The sequence below is a fragment of the Lygodium microphyllum genome, chromosome 13, assembly GCF_053477565.2.
Source record: "Lygodium microphyllum isolate KBCC chromosome 13, Lygodium_microphyllum_v1.1.10, whole genome shotgun sequence".
Taxonomy (NCBI): domain Eukaryota; kingdom Viridiplantae; phylum Streptophyta; class Polypodiopsida; order Schizaeales; family Lygodiaceae; genus Lygodium; species Lygodium microphyllum.
This window is the reverse complement of record NC_141147.1, coordinates 115,260,714-115,279,042: the sequence shown is the minus strand read 5'-3', so window position 1 is coordinate 115,279,042 and position 18,329 is coordinate 115,260,714. Positions and strand designations below refer to the sequence as shown.

At 39.9% G+C, this 18,329-nt stretch overlaps 1 protein-coding gene across 2 annotated transcripts in view; it reads left to right on the top strand.

The window, feature by feature from the left end:
* The first annotated feature begins 863 nt into the window (after positions 1 to 863).
* LOC148027091 (uncharacterized) overlaps positions 864 to 18,329 on the top strand; it is a 29,547-nt gene continuing 12,081 nt past the window's right edge. For both annotated transcript variants that reach the window (XM_087691623.1, XM_087691622.1), the window contains exons 1-5: positions 864 to 999; positions 1,323 to 1,448; positions 1,614 to 1,861; positions 2,191 to 2,319; positions 2,428 to 2,584. In XM_087691623.1, coding sequence (XP_087547749.1) covers positions 1,373 to 1,448; positions 1,614 to 1,861; positions 2,191 to 2,319; positions 2,428 to 2,584 — 610 coding nt within the window. In that variant the 5' untranslated portion in view covers positions 864 to 999; positions 1,323 to 1,372. The remainder of the gene's footprint in view (positions 1,000 to 1,322; positions 1,449 to 1,613; positions 1,862 to 2,190; positions 2,320 to 2,427; positions 2,585 to 18,329) is intronic.

The window sequence follows — 18,329 nt, the reverse complement described above, 5'->3', positions numbered from 1 at the left end:
GGGCAAATGGGGACATACAAGATGTCCAATGAAGCCAAGGAACACCTGTGAAGAGCCTATGAGGGCCGGGGAGAGGTGGGAGATGAAATCTTATCTCGAGGGGAAGAAGCCATGGATGGCATTGAAGCTCCAAGCTCTAGGTTTTCAATCTGGGCTAAGTAATGCATAGCCAAGCTCCACAATCAAGCTCTGATACCAGTTGATGGGGATCCAATGGCAATGGAGAAGGAGAAGAGGAAGATGCGGAAGAGAAGAGTACACACAATGTAGGTGCTGTCCAAAATGATATGACAGCCTTATTGCACTATCTCATATATATGAATGAAGAATATGGGTGGTCACTATACATGGGCAAGCCCAAGGGCCTTTTACCCCAACATGAGCCTATATTTGCCTTGATTAGGACAACTACGATCATCGCCGCAAGTAAGCCCTATCACTTTGCATTCTTGAAAATTATTTGTATGGAATACAATATTATAAATATTTTTGCGTCTAAAACTTTACATATATGTTACATGACTTAGCAACTCTAAAGTTGGCCATGGCATTTGTTAGCATTATGCTTCAGGGCATATGCTTATGCAATGGTATAGTGACAAGATAGTGAGGTTGTTGACTTTAGTTAAGTGATCCACTTAGCCTTGAAATGCGTGGATGACTTGCTTTTGGAGAAAAAAGAGTTTATTTTTGAAAAAATTGAAAAATGTTTTTTTTTTCTCTCTCTTTGTCTTAAGCGTGATAGTGGGCCCTTATTAAATTTAATTGCTTTAAAAAAAAGATATTCGTAATTGGGGAGTAATCGTATTTCTACGGCTAAATATTACGCTGGGCATTAAAGGTTTTGCGCGATTTATATGGGATCTCATTTAGTTCAAAGACCCCTGGTAGGAGCTCCTTGTTCGTTTGCTACAAGGAAGACGAAGATTTTATTAAGAAGAAGAGGAAGGCATAGCAGAAAAATTGCATTGCTACAGCCATGATTCGTTAATCTGTCAGGTACGAACTTGCCTGTCATCTGTCGCTCGTTCGAAAGATTATCCCTAAATTCAGTTTTCGCAGCATTGGCGAAGTGCTCTGATTGGTTCTGCTAACCCTAGCGGTGTATTCGTGTCCGGGTGATGATTTTGTTATAACTGTTTGCATTCATTCCCTTTGGAAGAAGCGGCTCGAGGAAATTCTGACTCAGAGGGGTGGCATCCAAATCTTAGGTTCCGATGTCATGACGATTGAATAGTTCTTGTTAGCTTTCGCTCTCTAGAGAAAGATTTTGGCCTGGAGTCACTGTGTGTATTGGTCACTTATTGTCAAGGTGTCGACAGATGGTAGTGTGCTGATCTTGCCGTCCTAGAGGAAGACATAGCCAGAAGGGATGAACAGTGCGTTTAACAATCAGATACTGGCTGAAAAGCTGAGGAAGCTGAACAACTCACAACAAAGCATTGAAAGTATCCTTTTTACTTCTTTCAGGAAACCATTCGGTTGATGGTCACGTTGTTATTTAACCTTTCCTTCTTTTTTTTTGAGGGGGAGAGTTTGTTCTCTTTCTGGGCTCCTGCATTTCTTTAAGCTTTGTCACATTCATAAATCTGTATATCCTAAACAACATTCAGCTCTTTCCCACTGGTGCATTTTTCATCGCAAGAAAGCACGACAGGTTGTGGAGACTTGGGACAAGCAATTCCGGGAGCTGCCAAATGAGCAGCGGGTACCTTTTCTGTATCTTGCTAATGACATTCTGCAAAACAGCAGGCGTCGAGGTGGTGAATTTGTTACAGAGTTTTGGCGAATCCTCCCTGGAGCCTTGAAGGATGTTATGGAAAAGGGTAATGATCGTGCGCACAATATTGTGTTACGGTTGGTAAGTAAGCAACCTTGTGGATAATTTTTGTTGTGTGTGTGCATACACACTTTGTGGCAATTGCTTGTATGTATCATGTTGTGGAACTGTGGTTGTAGTTGTGTTTGTGCATTTATGTAGTTAAATACCTTCTTTTCTGGAGTTGAAATATAATCATGCATTCGTACTCTGACTTATACCTTGCTATTAACTTTAAGATGTTCAGAAGGCACCAATGCATGTATCAAATGATAATCATGTACGATATATACATACCTGAAACTTTGCTACTTGTGTTTTTTACCTCTCCAAGTTCTCTGAGGCCTAGGTTTCATGACTGATTATAACAGGTAGATATATGGGATGAAAGGAAGGTATTTGGTTCGAGAGCTAGGACTTTGCGGGAGGAGTTACTTGGAAATGATCCTCCAGCTGACTTGCCAGAGCATCGCGTCAAATCAAGTCACTCAATAAAAATTGTATGGCCATATTTCTACTAGAGGTGTTATGATTAGGATCTTAGAAGTTGGAAAATCACCTAATAATATGACGTGTTAAGTGATCTTGTGATCTGTTTATCTCTACAGAAAGTTCCATTAGGAGGCATCCAGGAAAAATTGACATCAGCTTATCGCTCCGTACATGATGTCGTCTCCGATGAAGATGCAACATTGGGTAGATGCAATGCGGCTGTTATCCGCATCGAAGGCTTGGAGAAGGAAGCCAATACTGTTCGAAATACTCGTAAGTACTATTTTGTGGTTTTGATGCCACAAACTTTGGATTTAAGAATCTGTAACAAATGTTTCTCGAGGTTCTTTGTGTATAGCAACCTCAGAGTAACCTTGAACTGCCCTTTCAATCATGTTTTATATTACCTTAAGCCCCAAGCAGTAGTGTAGATGTTATGATGTACTTGAGGAGAGAGAATCTAATATGATGGTTGACAATGAATGGCCAATTTCATGCAGAAAGACAGGCTTCTATGGTCATTAAGCCTCAAGTGGTAGTGTAGATGTTATGACATACTTGAGGAGAGAGAATCAATTATGATGATTGAGAATGAATGGCCAGATTCTTGCTGACCATGGGCGATATTGTCTTAAGCACTTATAATAGTGCAAAACTGATGTAGATTAACCAGTATGAAAAGCATTGCATTGTAGAGAGCTGTCTTAAGAGAGAGTGATCATGTGTGAAAAGCCAAGAGGCAAGCATCTTGTACAACACAGGAAATACATTTTGTGTGATTCAGTGAGATTAGATTGTTTTTAGGGGTGCACCTTATTTTGTGATTGGTATTGAAGCTATTGTGATTCAAATCGGCTGAGGGTCTAGACCGAGAATTAGAAGAAGGGGACAATGAACAAGGGAGACCCTTGTTAATGAAGTGTCTTGAGAGTGCTTGTTAATGAAGTTTCTTGAGAGTGCACCTAGTTTTGTAATTGGAGATGAGTTGGGTCTTGATTGATGATTAAGATAGGAGTAATGGTCCTTGTTCATTGGACTCGATGTACACATGATTGACTATCAATCAACATGTTTATGCAGTAGTCAATGGGAGAAACCCTGGTTAAGAAGCCATATGCTTCATTGGGCACATTGTTATGGATGGATAGTTCAAAAGTTTTTTTATTTTGGATTGCAATAAAGGAAAAAAATCAAGGACTTTGAAGAATAGTTTTTAAAAAGACAGAGAGATTTTGCAGTTTCATATTGTTTTAATATGTTATTGAAGTTTTTTTTTTTGGTGATTTTTAGTATTTTGCTTATTGTTTTGTTACAAAAGAAGGGTGGATTCTTTTGCATGTTTATGAGTTATGAAGCCCTAATAAACTTTCCAATTGACAAAATTGTTGACCTTTTGGATTCAAGGAGCTTGTGTGCTTTCCAAGATTGATTTGAGCTAGTAGATGAAACCAACCTTCCTACTTGGGTAGGGTGGTAAAACCTGATCAAGCACTTAATCACACAACTAATAAACGAGCATAAATTGAAATACACATTATTTGATCAATCTTGGACAATAGACACCCAATGGGTTCCAAATCTGGTGTCCCTTTTGGTATTTCTTTAACTGTATTTGCTAATGGATTGAGTACAAGTTGAGATTTCACAATCTCCTTTGTTGATTCAAAAGCCCCTTGTTGTACAAACAATCAACAAGCAATTTGGGCCAATTGCCCCTTGATTTTTACCCAGGACTTGCACAAGTGGAACCACCAATTAGACAAAATGTTACCCCAACTCACAATGGATGACCTGACATTTGAAATTCCTATCAATTCCATGGATTTCAGGTGTTGATTCTAGTGTACGATGCCTTCTCTTGTTGACATGGGTTCCAAGGTGGTTGTAAATCCTAATTTTTGCTGAAATTTAGGATTTATGGTAGAAATCCTTTTGCTATCCATAAAAAATGGTTGATATCCGCTCCAAAAGACCGAGATTTACTGAGATTATCAGAGAATAGATTGGAGAAGATGAAAGAAAAATGTAGAGAGAGAAATCTTAGATTTTCTTTGTGGGAGACTCTCTAGATTGATTATTGCCTTGTCTAGGATTTCCAGGAAGGTGTTGCTCGTTGCCTAGGAGCCCCAAAAATGCAGTTGCCAGCCCCAATTTATTGTTACTTGCCTTAGGAGGGATCAATCTCGATGTTGTCTACCTTTTGGTGAGTGTTGGCTGCTATTGCTTGCCTTAGATGGGTCTCCACTGCCACACAAATTGATCAACGGTTTGTTCTTTTTCTCTCCTTCAGCTTGAACAAACTTAATCCATCTCTCCAATCTACAAAAACGTTTTTTTAGTTTGCATGGGCATTTTTGTCAAGTGACTGATTTCTAAACCAATTTTTCAGCACTATCTAGCCATTTAATTAATTTTTAAAAATAAATAATCCTAAAAATTAATTTTAGCCCTTCTAACCTTGCCCAAAATTAAATGTGCCCATCTATAATTAAATTGCCTAGGCCATTTGCAACTTGGAATGGTCCCCAATCTTTGTTGATCCTTAGACTGACATTAATCAATAAATTAATACTAGTCCTTAGTGTCACCATTGACATTTATTAACCAAACAACTGTGCCGGGATGAAAACTGACACCGATTGACCACCAAAATCTAGTTGGTATAACTTAATATAACTTTTATCTTTGATACCCATTGCATCCTAGGGGTTCTTGGCTGACACCATGAAATCGTTCCATGTGCATCACATGTGCTAAACAAACTTGTACATTTGATTAGTATCTCAATCAAATGTTATCGGATTAAAGTATCTCAAAATTTCATGTCCGCGTGACAAGTCTCCCTTTTGAGATTCCTCAAATCGTCCTTGATTATACTGCATTGTGCCAAAGGAAAAGCATACTACATTGGAATTTCCATAAGGCATCACTATCACAACATTGGCCATTGTTGTCTAACCATGCTATATATCCCAAACCATACTGGAAATTTCCAGCCAGCATAAGCATTTGATAATACTGAGTAACAATCCAGAATTGTTACTAGGAATCCATTGGATGCTTCCGTAACTCATGTTTCTCAATTATTTTGACTTCACAACCATAGTGAAGCATATTCTCAGCATAAACCATGGCTGAAACTATCAATGGCATTTACTAACCTACTGCTGAAACTATCAATGGAATTTACTAACCTACTGTTGTCCATGGAACCAATCGTAAACCATTGAAAATTGAGCATAAACTGATCGCTTGCTGATCTGAGAACTAATCACAAACTGCTACATTGTTGATCTTTTCCAACACGTAGAAGGGCCCATAGTATCCCATACTCAACTTTGGATATGATCTCTCTCTTTCTTTTGTCTTTTTCAGCCTTGCCTTCAAACCGTAGCAATACATAATCGCCTTCTGCAAATTGCAAAACATATCTATGTCGATCAGCTATTTTCTTTTACTTTTTTTGTGATCTTTGAAGTGCATACTTTATCCTTGCATAGACTGCAGCCAAGTTTTCCATATAACGATCAGTCTCAAAGACTTTATTCTTAGTTTGTAAGATAGGTGGTACCTTCTTGCCATCTTCAACCACCTCATATAGAGCTTTGCCAGCGAAACTATGCACTGTATTGTTTTATGCAAACTCAACTAATGGCAAATACTGCTTCCACTGTGTATTGTGGTTTGGAACATAGTACCTCAAAAGATCCAACATTGTGGAATTTGCTTCCTTAGACTGACCATCTATGTGCGGATGGAAGGATGATGAGAATTTCGGCGTGGTATCAATATTCTCAAACAAACCTTTCTACCATTCAAGGGTCTTAATCACTAACGATCGGCTTTGATATATACCCATATTCTCAAACTACCCCTTCTAAAATGAACTAGCCATTCAAGGGTCTCAATCACTAATGATCAACTTTGGCATATACCATATTCTCAAACTACCCCTTCTAAAATGAACTAGCCATTCAAGGGTCTCAATCACTAATGATAAACTTTGGCATATACCAGGATACTTAAAGATGTGTTTTAGAAACAATCATGCCTTATGATCAATGTTTATTTTCTCTCACCAGAATGAAATGGGCCTATTTGCTAAACTTACAAATGATAAGTCCATATCCCATGATTCCCTATAGATATCCTAGGAAGCTCAAAAATAAAATCGATTGCAATGCTTTGCCAAGGCCTATTTGGAATAGGCAAGGGCTGCAACAAGCCCGACGTCTTTTGCCTTACATGCTTTACCTTCTGACACACAATGCATGTCCTGATATATTGCTTTGCATCATGCCTCAATTGGCCAACAAAAGAAATGCTCCATTGTCTTGATTGTGGCATCGATACCTCTACGTCCTGCATACTGAGAAGTATAACTTTCAATGATAACTCTAGGCCTCAATTGCTTTGTGACACACAGTTGTCCATGCATCATTAGAATTCCGTTTCTAAGCACAAAGTGCTCATGCCTCTGGCCATTGCAAAGTTAATCATAAGCTGGCTCTTTCATGGAATCCAAGTTAGTGTGATAAAGCATTTTGACAGTTGAAATTTGTGGCTTATGTGACAATGCTTTAGCCATAACATTCTTTTCACTATCAATATGTACAATCTGAAAATAAAACATAGAGAGAAAATTTGCCCATCTCATATGTTTCTCTGATTTGTGTCAGAAAGCACCTCAAAGGCTGATGGTTTGTTTGAACTGTAAAATCAGCCCTCAACAAATAATGTTGCCACGTAGATAGTGCATGAACATTTTTCCTCCCCTAGACGAGTGCCAGTCCCATGGCACTCACATCATCAATATCATGATGTATGAGAGTAGCTCCAATGCTGTTACCACATGCATCACATTGAACGACGAATGACTTCTTTATATCAGGCAATACAAGCGAAAGATTTGAAGTCATATTTTTCTTTATCTTTTCTAATGCGAAATTTCCACAATTGTCCATCTAAATGGCACATTCTTCTTTTGTAAAGCATGCAATGGAGACGCAGTTTCAACAAACCCGTGTACGCACTTTTTGTAGTAAGAACATAAACTCAAGAAGCTATAGATCTCGTACATTTCTAAACGATGGCCATGATCGTATTGCCTCAACCTTTGTAGGGTCCTTACGAATATCATCATTTGATACAATATGTCCCAAATAGTGGATTTCATGTCAAAAAAATTCACTTTTCTTGTCATTGATAACCAACCCATGCTTACGTAGTTCATTGAACACAATAGTCAAATGTTTTCTATTTCTGCATCATTCTTTGAATAAACAATCATGTTATCAAAGAAAGTGCTTATAGATCCTCTATGTGCCTTGAAAATGTGATTCATCATCCGATTAAAAAAGTGGCAAGAGCATTTGTAAGTCCAAAAGGCATAATTAAAAAACTTATATAACCCAAAAGATGTTTTGAAAGTTATCTTAGGCACATCCTCCGTTCTAATGTGTATTTGATAATACCCGCTCTTCAACTGCCCCTTGTAATCTATCCATAACATCATCGATTGGAGGAATTAGAAACAAATTCTTTAACATGATCTTGTTTAGAGTATGATTATCAATGCACATATGTCATGAATCATTCATTTTCTACATTCGAGAATAAAAAGGAGACGAGTTGGGCTGGATTAGTCCTTTTTCTAATAGCTTATTCAAGTGCCTCGTAATCTTCTCTTACTGGGCTACATTGACTTTATAGAGTGGCTTATCAGGTGGGCTACTTTTGGGGATAAGATCTATACCATGATCTGTGGGCCTTTTAGGCATAGTTGCCTTGAAAGTGATTGAGAGAAGCATGTCAGAAGTGTTGCAATAATGGAAGCATAACAACATGCTGAAATATTCTGTTGAAACACAAGACGAGAAAGAAATAATGAATGAACACAAATACAAATGAGAACTTAGATGTATGCTCGGAAAACGAAATCCGTATCGAACACGAGACAGCAGTGAATCACTGGCTGTGTGGTCACTCTGGCACTGGCTCCTCTCTCCCTTGAAGAATCCACAAGTGATGGCTGAAGTATACAAAGAGGAGGAGGAGCCCAACAATATATAGGCATAGAACGGGGGGAGCAATAAATGCAATCGGCTAGTATTAAATGCTTCCCAGTCCTAAAAAGGGCACCAGAAAATGTCAGAAAAATACTACACGAAATGTCACAGCCTCTGCAGCATAGACTCACACCTGAGTTGACTAATTTGCTAACAAAGCAATCTATATACACATTGAGAAATGGAATGTGATCCTTCTTTAACTTAGGTATATTTCCAACATTCTTATTATCATGTTTATGCTTAGTAAAAACCAAGTATGTTGAAAGATGATTTTTAATTGTTGAGATATCGAGCTCCACTCGTGATATGCCAGGGTGACCGTTGTGCATTTATGTCACCGACTTGTTAGCTGCAGATGCGGTTGGTACACCGCCCATGAATAATAGCTAGATGACAGCTATCCTTATCTACTCTAGTTCGTGGCTCAGTTAGTATGCTACCTTAGTTAGTTGAGTTTGGTTTGAGATCCACATATAGGATTCTTTTATTTCTTTTGTACTTGAGTTCTTTTGGCTTACACAACTAAGAAGAAGAAAACTGTTTTTAGTCTCCACCTGTGTGTATTCTCCCATTGTGCAAGCAAGAAAGCTATAAGTGAGACTCCTTCCTTCTCTCCCACAATCGTGACATGGTATCAGAGCCTGGTTCGTGGTAAGGAGCTCAAGAAAGCAAACCAAGTTCACGGCGTTCTAGTAAGAGGACCAGTGTTGCTTTCATTTTTCGAGTTTGGGAGCAAGTCTCTACAGGTAGTACGACCGGAAAGTGCAAGAGTGCATTGTCTCAGATTGAGACGCCCTTCGCGGTGTAGCAATAGGACAGTATATGTTGCGGGAGAAGAGCTTTAGCTCTCAGTTTCCCTGTTTTTTTGATTCGAGGCTATTTCGGGGTCTGTTTTGGAGGCGGAAGTTTTCCGCACGCACTCAGGAAAAGGCCCTGTTTTTTGTTGTGAGACCACTGTTCTACAGGTCGGTGAAAAGTTACTGTAGAAATTGCATCATATGCCTGTACGTAGAGACATTGGGAGTTACAGAATTATCCTTGTTGCCTGTTGATGCAAAATCGTCACTAGGAAGTGACTGTGTGGTCAAATACCATTTTCGTCAGTTTTGCAGATTTGTCATTGTGAGGCTGAAGCTGTGTTTTTTGCAGTGACAGATGTTTTTGCAGTGTTCTGTAATGGCGTCTGATTCTCTTTCACAGATTGTCACTGAAAAGCTTGACAAGAACAACTTCCAAGCATGGAAGTTTAAAATGACGAATTTCCTTATGTGAAAAGGATATTGGGAATTCGTTGCAGGAAATGAAGAACCAGTTCTTCCTGATGTTCCCAATCAACAGTAAATGCAGGCCTTTAAAGGATGGCATGAGAGAGCCAGAAAAGTTATGTACTGGCTATCTATCAGTATTTCAGACTCTATGATTGTGCATATTCAAGATGCAAGTATGCCAAAGGAGGCATGGGATACTTTATAAAAAATGTATAGCACAAATACGCAAGCCAGGAAAATGCAGCTCAAGCAAGAGTTGCACTGTGCAAAGAGAAAGTATGAGTATCAATGACTACCACATGAAGGTGAAGAAAATTGCAGATGCACTTGTTTCCATTGGGTCACCAGTGGAAGATGATGATTTAGTTTTTGTGACCTTGAATGGTCTAGGAAAGGACTATGCACAGTTCCGAACATCCATTTCCGTTCGTGAAAGATTTCCTAATTTTGAGGAGTTGATTGCTCTTTTAATTTCTGAGGAGCAGAGAAATGGTGGTGCATCTTCTTCAGGAGGAACTTCAAAAGAAGCTGTCTTCTACTCAAATGCTGGAAGAGATAGAGGCAGAGGTAGAGAAGGCCGATCTGGAGGCCGTGGTAGAAATCAGAATATGCAGCAAACTCAAGAAAACCAGTCCTATGGAGGACGTGGTAACTCTAGAGACATGGGGAGCCAAAGAGGTCGTGGTGGATGGCAAAGAGGCCAAAATGCAAACAACAATGTTGAGTGCTACTGCTGTGGTAAAATGGGTCATATGGCTAAAGAGTGCTATAAAAAGCAGAATGACATCATGAATGGAAAATTGCAACAAGGGAATTATGCATCTTCTAGTAGACAGGGTGATGACAGAAATGAGCACTTGTTTATGGTGTAGCACATGACCAATTCTGTGACAAGTGCAGAAGAAAGCAATGATGTGTGGTATGTTGACTCAGGCGCATCAAACCACATGACAGGTCATGCAGAATGGATGGAGGATGCAAGGAAAATGGAAAAACCAGGATTTGGAGACTGGTGATGATACTGCACATCTTATTGTGCAGATTGGAAATATTCCTTTGTCTATGTAGGATGGGAAAAAGAAATACCTGTCGGATGTATTTCATGTTCCGAATATCACCAAGAACTTGGTTTCTGTTGGTCAAATGGTTGAGTAGGGCTTGTAGGTCAGATTTAATTCCCATGGATGCTTTGTTGAGGATATGAAAAATAAAGGTCGCTTGATAGCAAAAGGAAAGAAGAAGGGCAGAATGTTTACGTTGGATGCAGACGTGCCTGAATTGAGTGCAGCAATGTTTGCACATGGGACCGGTGTAGTTGCAGATATTGATATCTGGCATAAACGCATTGGTCATGTTAATGTAGAGCGACTTAAATCAATGCAAGCTCAAAATATTGTTGCAGGATTGCCTAAATTTAAGGTTGCAGAAATGCATAAGGTATGTGAAGCCTATCAATTTGAAAAACAGGCAAGGAAACCATTTCCTAGATATATTCAAGAGAGTAAGAAGCCATTGGAATTAATCCACTTTGATGTGTGGACTACTAAAGCTGCATCTATTGGAGACTGTCATTATTTTGTTACTTTTATTGATGACTATAGCAGAAAAGTTTGGGTGTATTTTATGAAAAAGAAAAGTGAAGTGTTTGGGCATTTCAAAACTCTTAAAGCTATGGTTAAAAAAGAAACAGGCCTGCAAATAAAATGCCTAAGGTCAGATGGAGGGGGAGAGTACCTCTCAAATGAGTTTGTAAGGTTCCTGTAAGAGCATGGCATAAAGCAGCAATATTCATGTAGTCATATCCCACAGCAAAATGGAATTGCAGAAAGAAAAAACAGACATATTGGAGACGTATCTCATGCCATGCTCAATGAAAAAGACCTGCCAGATTTTTACTGGGTTGAGGCAGTTGCTACAGCAGTCTACATAATGAACATGACTTCCACTGCAGCAATACATGGGATGACTCCAGAGGAGAGGTATACTGGTAGGAAACCAAATATTTCTCATTTGAAAATTTTTGGTTGCATTGTCTATGTTCATGTGTTAGATGAGTTGAGATCCAAGTTGGATCCAAAAGCTGAGAAGTGCATCTTTATTGGTTACTCTTTACAGCAGAAAGGGTATAGATACTATAACCCTTCTGCTGTAAGTTTATAGTGAGCAGAGATGTTTTTGATGAGATGAGTAGCTGGTATAAACCAGTAAATGTGATTGATGATGTAGATTCACAGCAGCAGTCACAAAATATTAGTGGACCTGGAGTGTCCTCTAGCAGTGGTTCACATTCTTCGCCATGGACAGGTAGATTGAGATCAGGAGAATCTCCTCAAAGCAATTTAGATAGTGGTATGCAGGTTTCACGAAAAGGAAAAGAGAAGGTAGATCAGCCCATGTTTGATGTGAATGCAGGTCACTCTTATGTGGATGGTGAATCCAGTGGCTCAGAATAGAGCATTGATGATGAGTTGGGTATTCCTTCTATTGTTACACCCTGAGTAAGGAAGACCAGGGATGTTTTGAGAGCACCTGGGAGTGAACCTACTTTGCGTAGGTCTACCAGAGCTAGGTATCCTGTGGATAGGCTGAAATATGATGGATTTACGGCCATTCACTATGCCTATATGGTCAAAGTGATACAATAACCAGAACTTTCTTTTGAGCAAGCCATGGGAAAAGAAAAATGGGAGAAAGCCATGGATGAAGAAATGGATGCCTTGGAAGTAAATGCTACATGGGAATTGGTACCTTTGCCTAAAGATTAGAATGCAATTGGTTGTAAGTGGGTTTATAAGGTGAAGCACAATGCAGATGGTTCTGTGAACAGATATAAGGCAAGATTAGTAGTCAAGGGGTATGTACGAACATATGGCATTGATTATGAAGAAACATTCAGTCAGGTTGTAAGGATGGCAACCGTAAGAGCAATCATTGCTATGGCTGCATCAAAGGGATGGTCTTTACATCAGATGGATGTAAAGAATGTCTTCTTGTATGGTGATTTGCAAGAAGAGGTCTATATGGAGCAGCCACCTGGTTATGTGCATGCTGTTCATCCTGAGTTTGTTTGCAGGTTGAAGAAAGCCTTGTATGGCTTGAAGCAAGCACCTAGAGCGGTCTGACAAGATAGGACAGTATCTTGTCACTATTGGCTTTCAGATTTCCAAGGCGGATTTCTCACTTTATGTGAGAAAAACAGAGAAAGGTATTATGCTGCTAGTCATTTATGTTGATGATTTGATTATCACAGGTGATAGTGATGAAGATATCCTTCATGTGAAAATGCTATTGAAGCAGAAGTTTGAGATGAAGGATTTGGGAGAGGTGCGTTATTTCTTGGGCATTGAGGTGATTAGATCACCAAGTGGGATATGGCTCTTGCAGAGGCAGTACGGATTGGACATGCTGTCCAAATATGGGATGACAGGCTGTAAGCCTATTTCAGTTCCTTTGGAGCAGAATGTGAAGCTGAGCGCAGATGTAGGTGAGCTTCTGGAAGACCCTATTATGTATAGACGCATAGTAGGAAGTTTGATTTATATGACTATTACCAAGCCAGATTTGAGCTATGCTGTTGGATTGGTAAATCAGTTTATGCAGGCTCCAAGGAAACCGCATTTGGATGCGGCTAGACGCATACTCAAGTATGTGAAGTCCACATTACAGTATGGACTATTTTATGAGACTGGGGTTCAGATATAGTTGCATGGATACACTGATGCTGATTGGGCTGGTAGTATTTCTGATAGACGATCTACCAGTGGATATGTGTTCTCTTTTGGGAGTGCTGCAGTCACTTGGAGCAGTAAGAAACAACCTACAGTTGCCTTGTCGAGCACAGAGGCTAAGTACAGGGGTGCAGCAATGGCTGCATGTGAGGTAGCTTGGTTGCATAAGCTACTTTATGATATGTATCAGTCCCTACAGATGGGCCAGTTGTCATTTATTGTGACAACATGAGCAGTATACACTTGGCAAATAACCCAGTCTATCATGCTAGAACAAAGCACATTGAGGTGCATTATTACTATGTGCGGGAGAGGGTTTTACTAGGTCTTATTGATCTAGTTTATGTCAGCACAGAGGATCATGTAGCTGACATATTCACGAAGGCATTGGGCGCAGAGAAGCTGTGCAAGTTCAGAGACCTGCTTGGTGTGCAGGAATTGGGATTGAGCTCGAGGGGGAGTGTTGAGATATCGAGCTACACTCGTGATATGCCAGGGTGACCGCTGTGCATTTATGTCACCGACTTGTTAGCTGCAGATGCGGTTGATACACCGCCCATGAATAATAGCTAGATGACAGCTATCCTTATCTACTCTAGTTCGTGGCTCAGTTAGTATGCCACCTTAGTTAGTTGAGTTTGGTTTGAGACCCACATATAGGGTTCTTCTATTTCTTTTGTACTTGAGTTCTTTTGGCTTACACAACTAAAAAGAGGAAAACAGTTTTCAGCCTCCACCTGTGTGTGTATTCCCCCATTGTGCAAGCAAGAAAGCTACAAGTGAGACTCTTTCCTTCTCTCCCACAATTGTGACATTAATTACTTTAGATATGACAATTGCAGATATAACAGGGACAGATTCACCTTTCAACTTTACATTAAGTGTGAATGTCTTTCCTCTATGTTGAATTGTGATCTCTTAAATCTTTTGTATGTGAATCAATCACTGCATGCATATGGTGACACCATGGTACACTAGTAAGACATCACAACCCTCAAGTGGAGCAATGAAGAACTCTTTGTTGTGCACATGTCCTTGTATATGCAAACCAAGCTTTCCAACGAGCGGTGTGATAGGCCTTGCATGGCCTTTATATGCCATTTCAACTCTCCCCATGGATCCCATCTCGATCACTAACAACATTGTGCACCAATCCCATTGATGTTTTAGGCTTCTTTTACTTGTCTCCTTGATTTTTTGATTTTCCAGCTTGCTGTCTATTGGGACTAAAACTAGCCTTTCTTCTCGGATAGGGTGGTGAATAACTTGATCAATCACTAATTACAGCAAGTAGTCAATTCATATAAATTGAAAATGCATACTTTACCGCTTTAATCTTGGACAATGGTTACCAGATTGGTCCCAAAACCGGAACCTCTGCGGTATTTTATTGATTGAAATCTCTTTCTTTGATGCTTTAATTGCTAGAAAATACCAAGATAACTTGAGAGATGATTGGGGAATGAGAGAGAATGCCGTAGAGAGAGAAAATTCAGAGTTTTATTGCGAGAAACGTTGAAAAGCTGTTACTACCTTGCTCAAACAGCTATCAAAGCTGTTATCTATAGCTTAGGACCACTAGAAAGACTATTGCCCTCTCTTGTATGTTGCCATTTGTACTAGGACTTTGGGTTGTTGTCACCTTGTCATGAGGACATGTATTTTTGAAACCTCACTTAATATGTGGATTAATTTTTAATCACATGGTTAAGTAAATGTTGCACATGTGAGGTGTAATTAGGGTTAGAGTAAATTTATGAGCTTGAGACACTAGGAAATCATAGGATGTCGAAGGCAAAGTTGCTAGAAGTTATGCCGCACAAGTACTTGGTGGTATCTGGTTGGCCTGGGTCATTCATTTGGCCATAAATGCTAGTTGGTGACACTAGAGAAGTGTTTAATGGTACCTAATGCCAATCTGATGGTCAAAGATGGCATAGAGATACTCGAGAATGGAAGTTGCCCAGCCAATTTAATTATGGCCAGTCAGATTATTTTTTATGGCATCGAAATAATTATTAGATTAATTTTTAGTATTTAAAGACTGAAAATTACTAGTTAATTATGGATAATGCTAGAAAAACCATTTGGGAAGGCTGTCACTTGTCAAAAATGCCTATGCAAAACTGAAAAACGTCTTTAGAGACTGGAGATACGCATTTTTAGTGTATTTAGTCTGCAAGAGAGAGGGAGAAGATGCTACTGGTTTGATTTGCAGCCGTTGGAGGACCTTCTGATGTAGCCAGGGGCAGGCGAAGACCAATCAACAACAGGTGACATCGTCTACAGGCTGTTGAGATAGGGTAGCAGCAGTAAATGACTAATTTTCTTCAATTCTTTGCATCTATATGCTGTAGTGGCAGGGCAGCAGCTGCATTTGACTGATTTTCAGTCATTTTTCGCGACAAAACTCTGAATTTTCTCTCATCTTCTAGCCATTTCATAGCCTTGCTCTGAAGATCTTAGCATTTGGACCCTTGGAGGTTGAGAAATTGCAAATTTCTCTATTGTAAACCCTAATTTACAGCAGAAATTAGGGTTTAGCAGTAGCCTCGGGAAGTGTGCTAGAAATTGGAAGCTCTAAGACTTGGATTCAACAGGGTTGAAGTTGTTTTTAGCCTACTCAAGTGGAGGGACTAGCAAATAATTGAATTTGGGATATTTTCCATCTCCATCAAAGAGGGTGAAGGCCAATTGATTGCTTGAATCAAGGGGCAAAACAGATTGAAAACTTGCTGGTCACTTTGGACAGCAAGGGGAGTTTGGATTGCAAAGGGGATTGGGAGAATCCCATTGTAAATCAACTTCTTTTTCAATAAAGCTAAGTAAGTACCGAAAGGGGCACCAATTTTGGGGCCAATTGGGTGTGCATTGTCCAAGATCAGTAGGTAAATTTGTATTTTCAGATTTGCATTTATTGTTTGCTGCTGTAATTAAGTTGTAATCAGGGATTTACCACCCATCCACGGAAGGAAGACTGGTTTCATGGTTCCATTGCCAGGATACCATCAAATCCTTTTAATTGGTGGGCCCGTGGTAATTGATTGCAACTTGGGACTATTGCATTATTGCTGAAATTGTTCTCAATAGTGAATTATAGCAAGCATGTCTTCACATGTTGATACGGGATTAAGTTGAGAGGATGCATCACTCCTTGGTTAATCACATGGTGAAGGGGGAAATGCAGTGACTTATTTTGGGCATGGTTCTTAGCATGGACAGCATGCTGTCCAGGATTGAATGTGTACAGCAGCAAATCTTTTTGCTGAATTGGCAAAGGATCCCCAGTTTACTCGATTCTTGAATGTCCCAAATAAGGATAGCAAAGGCAAAGAGAAGAAGGCACCTTCTATAGCTTCGGGACAGCCACAAGAATCGAAGGAAATGCCTAAGCCTTCTTTAGAAGAGCCCAAAATGCGTGATGAGCACCTACAGTTGGTATCCGTGGGGTAGCAAGTGCAAATGCGTGGCCAACTTGGTAGTGCCAATCCATGGAAACATGGGCAGAAAGGCAATTATGCACATGCAAGCATGGGACAACAAGGATACTTTGGTGGTGGTACCATTTTTCATACTATGGTTGGATAGGCACTGCATACGGGAATGTATGGCACAAATCCCTAGGGTATGCAGCAGCCAATGCATGGCTCACAACACCCAATGTATCCGGGTAATGCAAGTGGGATGCCTAATCCCATGTATGGCAACATAGGCATGATGCATGGAGCACAAAGCGGGCCATATGGATGTGTATCGGTACCCCTAGGGATTGTTGGAGCAGAAGGATTTGGTGCTGGTCATATAGGTGTTTTAGATAGTGCTGGTTTTTATGCAAATACAGTCAATGCACCCTTTTTGCAGCAACCCATTTATGATAACTTGACTCCCATAGGTTCGTCGAAGGACTATGATGAAGGTGGCAAAAGCGTGAAGTTTGAGCCTTTCTGTGATACACAAGATAGGGTGAAAGCACTTGTTTTTATTCAGTAGTTTGATGCAGCCTATTCTGGAGGCAACTTCACAGAGGCATCTAAGATACGCAGCTGATTGCTATGTGGAAAGTATGGATGTAGCTTATCAGAAGGTTAAGTATGTGCTTCAAAGATCCCAGGATAAGCAAAAGAGAGTAGCTGATCATCATAGGCATGCTTTGCACTTTGCAGAGGGTGACTATGTATTGCTGCGATTTGAAAAGGCATGGCTGAAAAGGATGAAGGGCAAAGAGCGATTGTATCCAAAGTTGTCTATGAGATACTATGGGCCATTTCAAGTGTTGGAGAGGATCGGTGATGCATGCTATAGGCTGAAATTGCCTCCACACTGGTGGATACACAATGCCTTTCATGTGAGCTTGCTTAGACCTTTTCATGGAGATGTACTAGAGGATGTATTTGCTGAAATTCAGCCGGAGGTTGAAGAGCTCGATGAAATACTAGTACTAGAGTAGATTTTGGTACACAAAGAGAGGAAGATTAGGGGTAAGGGTTCCAAAAGGTACATGGTGAAGTTTTAGAATTATTCACCAATGGATGCAAAATGGATGGCTTGGCAGACCATCCTCAATTGTTGCAGCTTTACCTTGATGCTTTCTAGTTAGCCGACTTTAGTTCGGGCTCAATTAGGTCCAGTAGAGCAGAGGTCAAGAGTATTACCTGATGCTTGTGAGGGAGCAGTATTTAAAGACTGAAAATTACTAGTTAATTATGGATAATGCTGAAAAAACCATTTGGGAAGGTTGTCACTTGTCAAAAATGCCCATGCAAGACTGAAAAATGACTTTAGAGGTTAGAGAGAGGCATTTTTAGTCTATTCAACCTGCAAGAGAGAGGGAGGAGATGTTGCTGGTTTGATTTGCAGCCATTGGAGGACCTTCTAAGGCAGCCGGGGGCAATAGAAGACCAATCAATAGCAGGTGATAGCATCTACAGGCTGTTGAGACAAGGTATCAGCT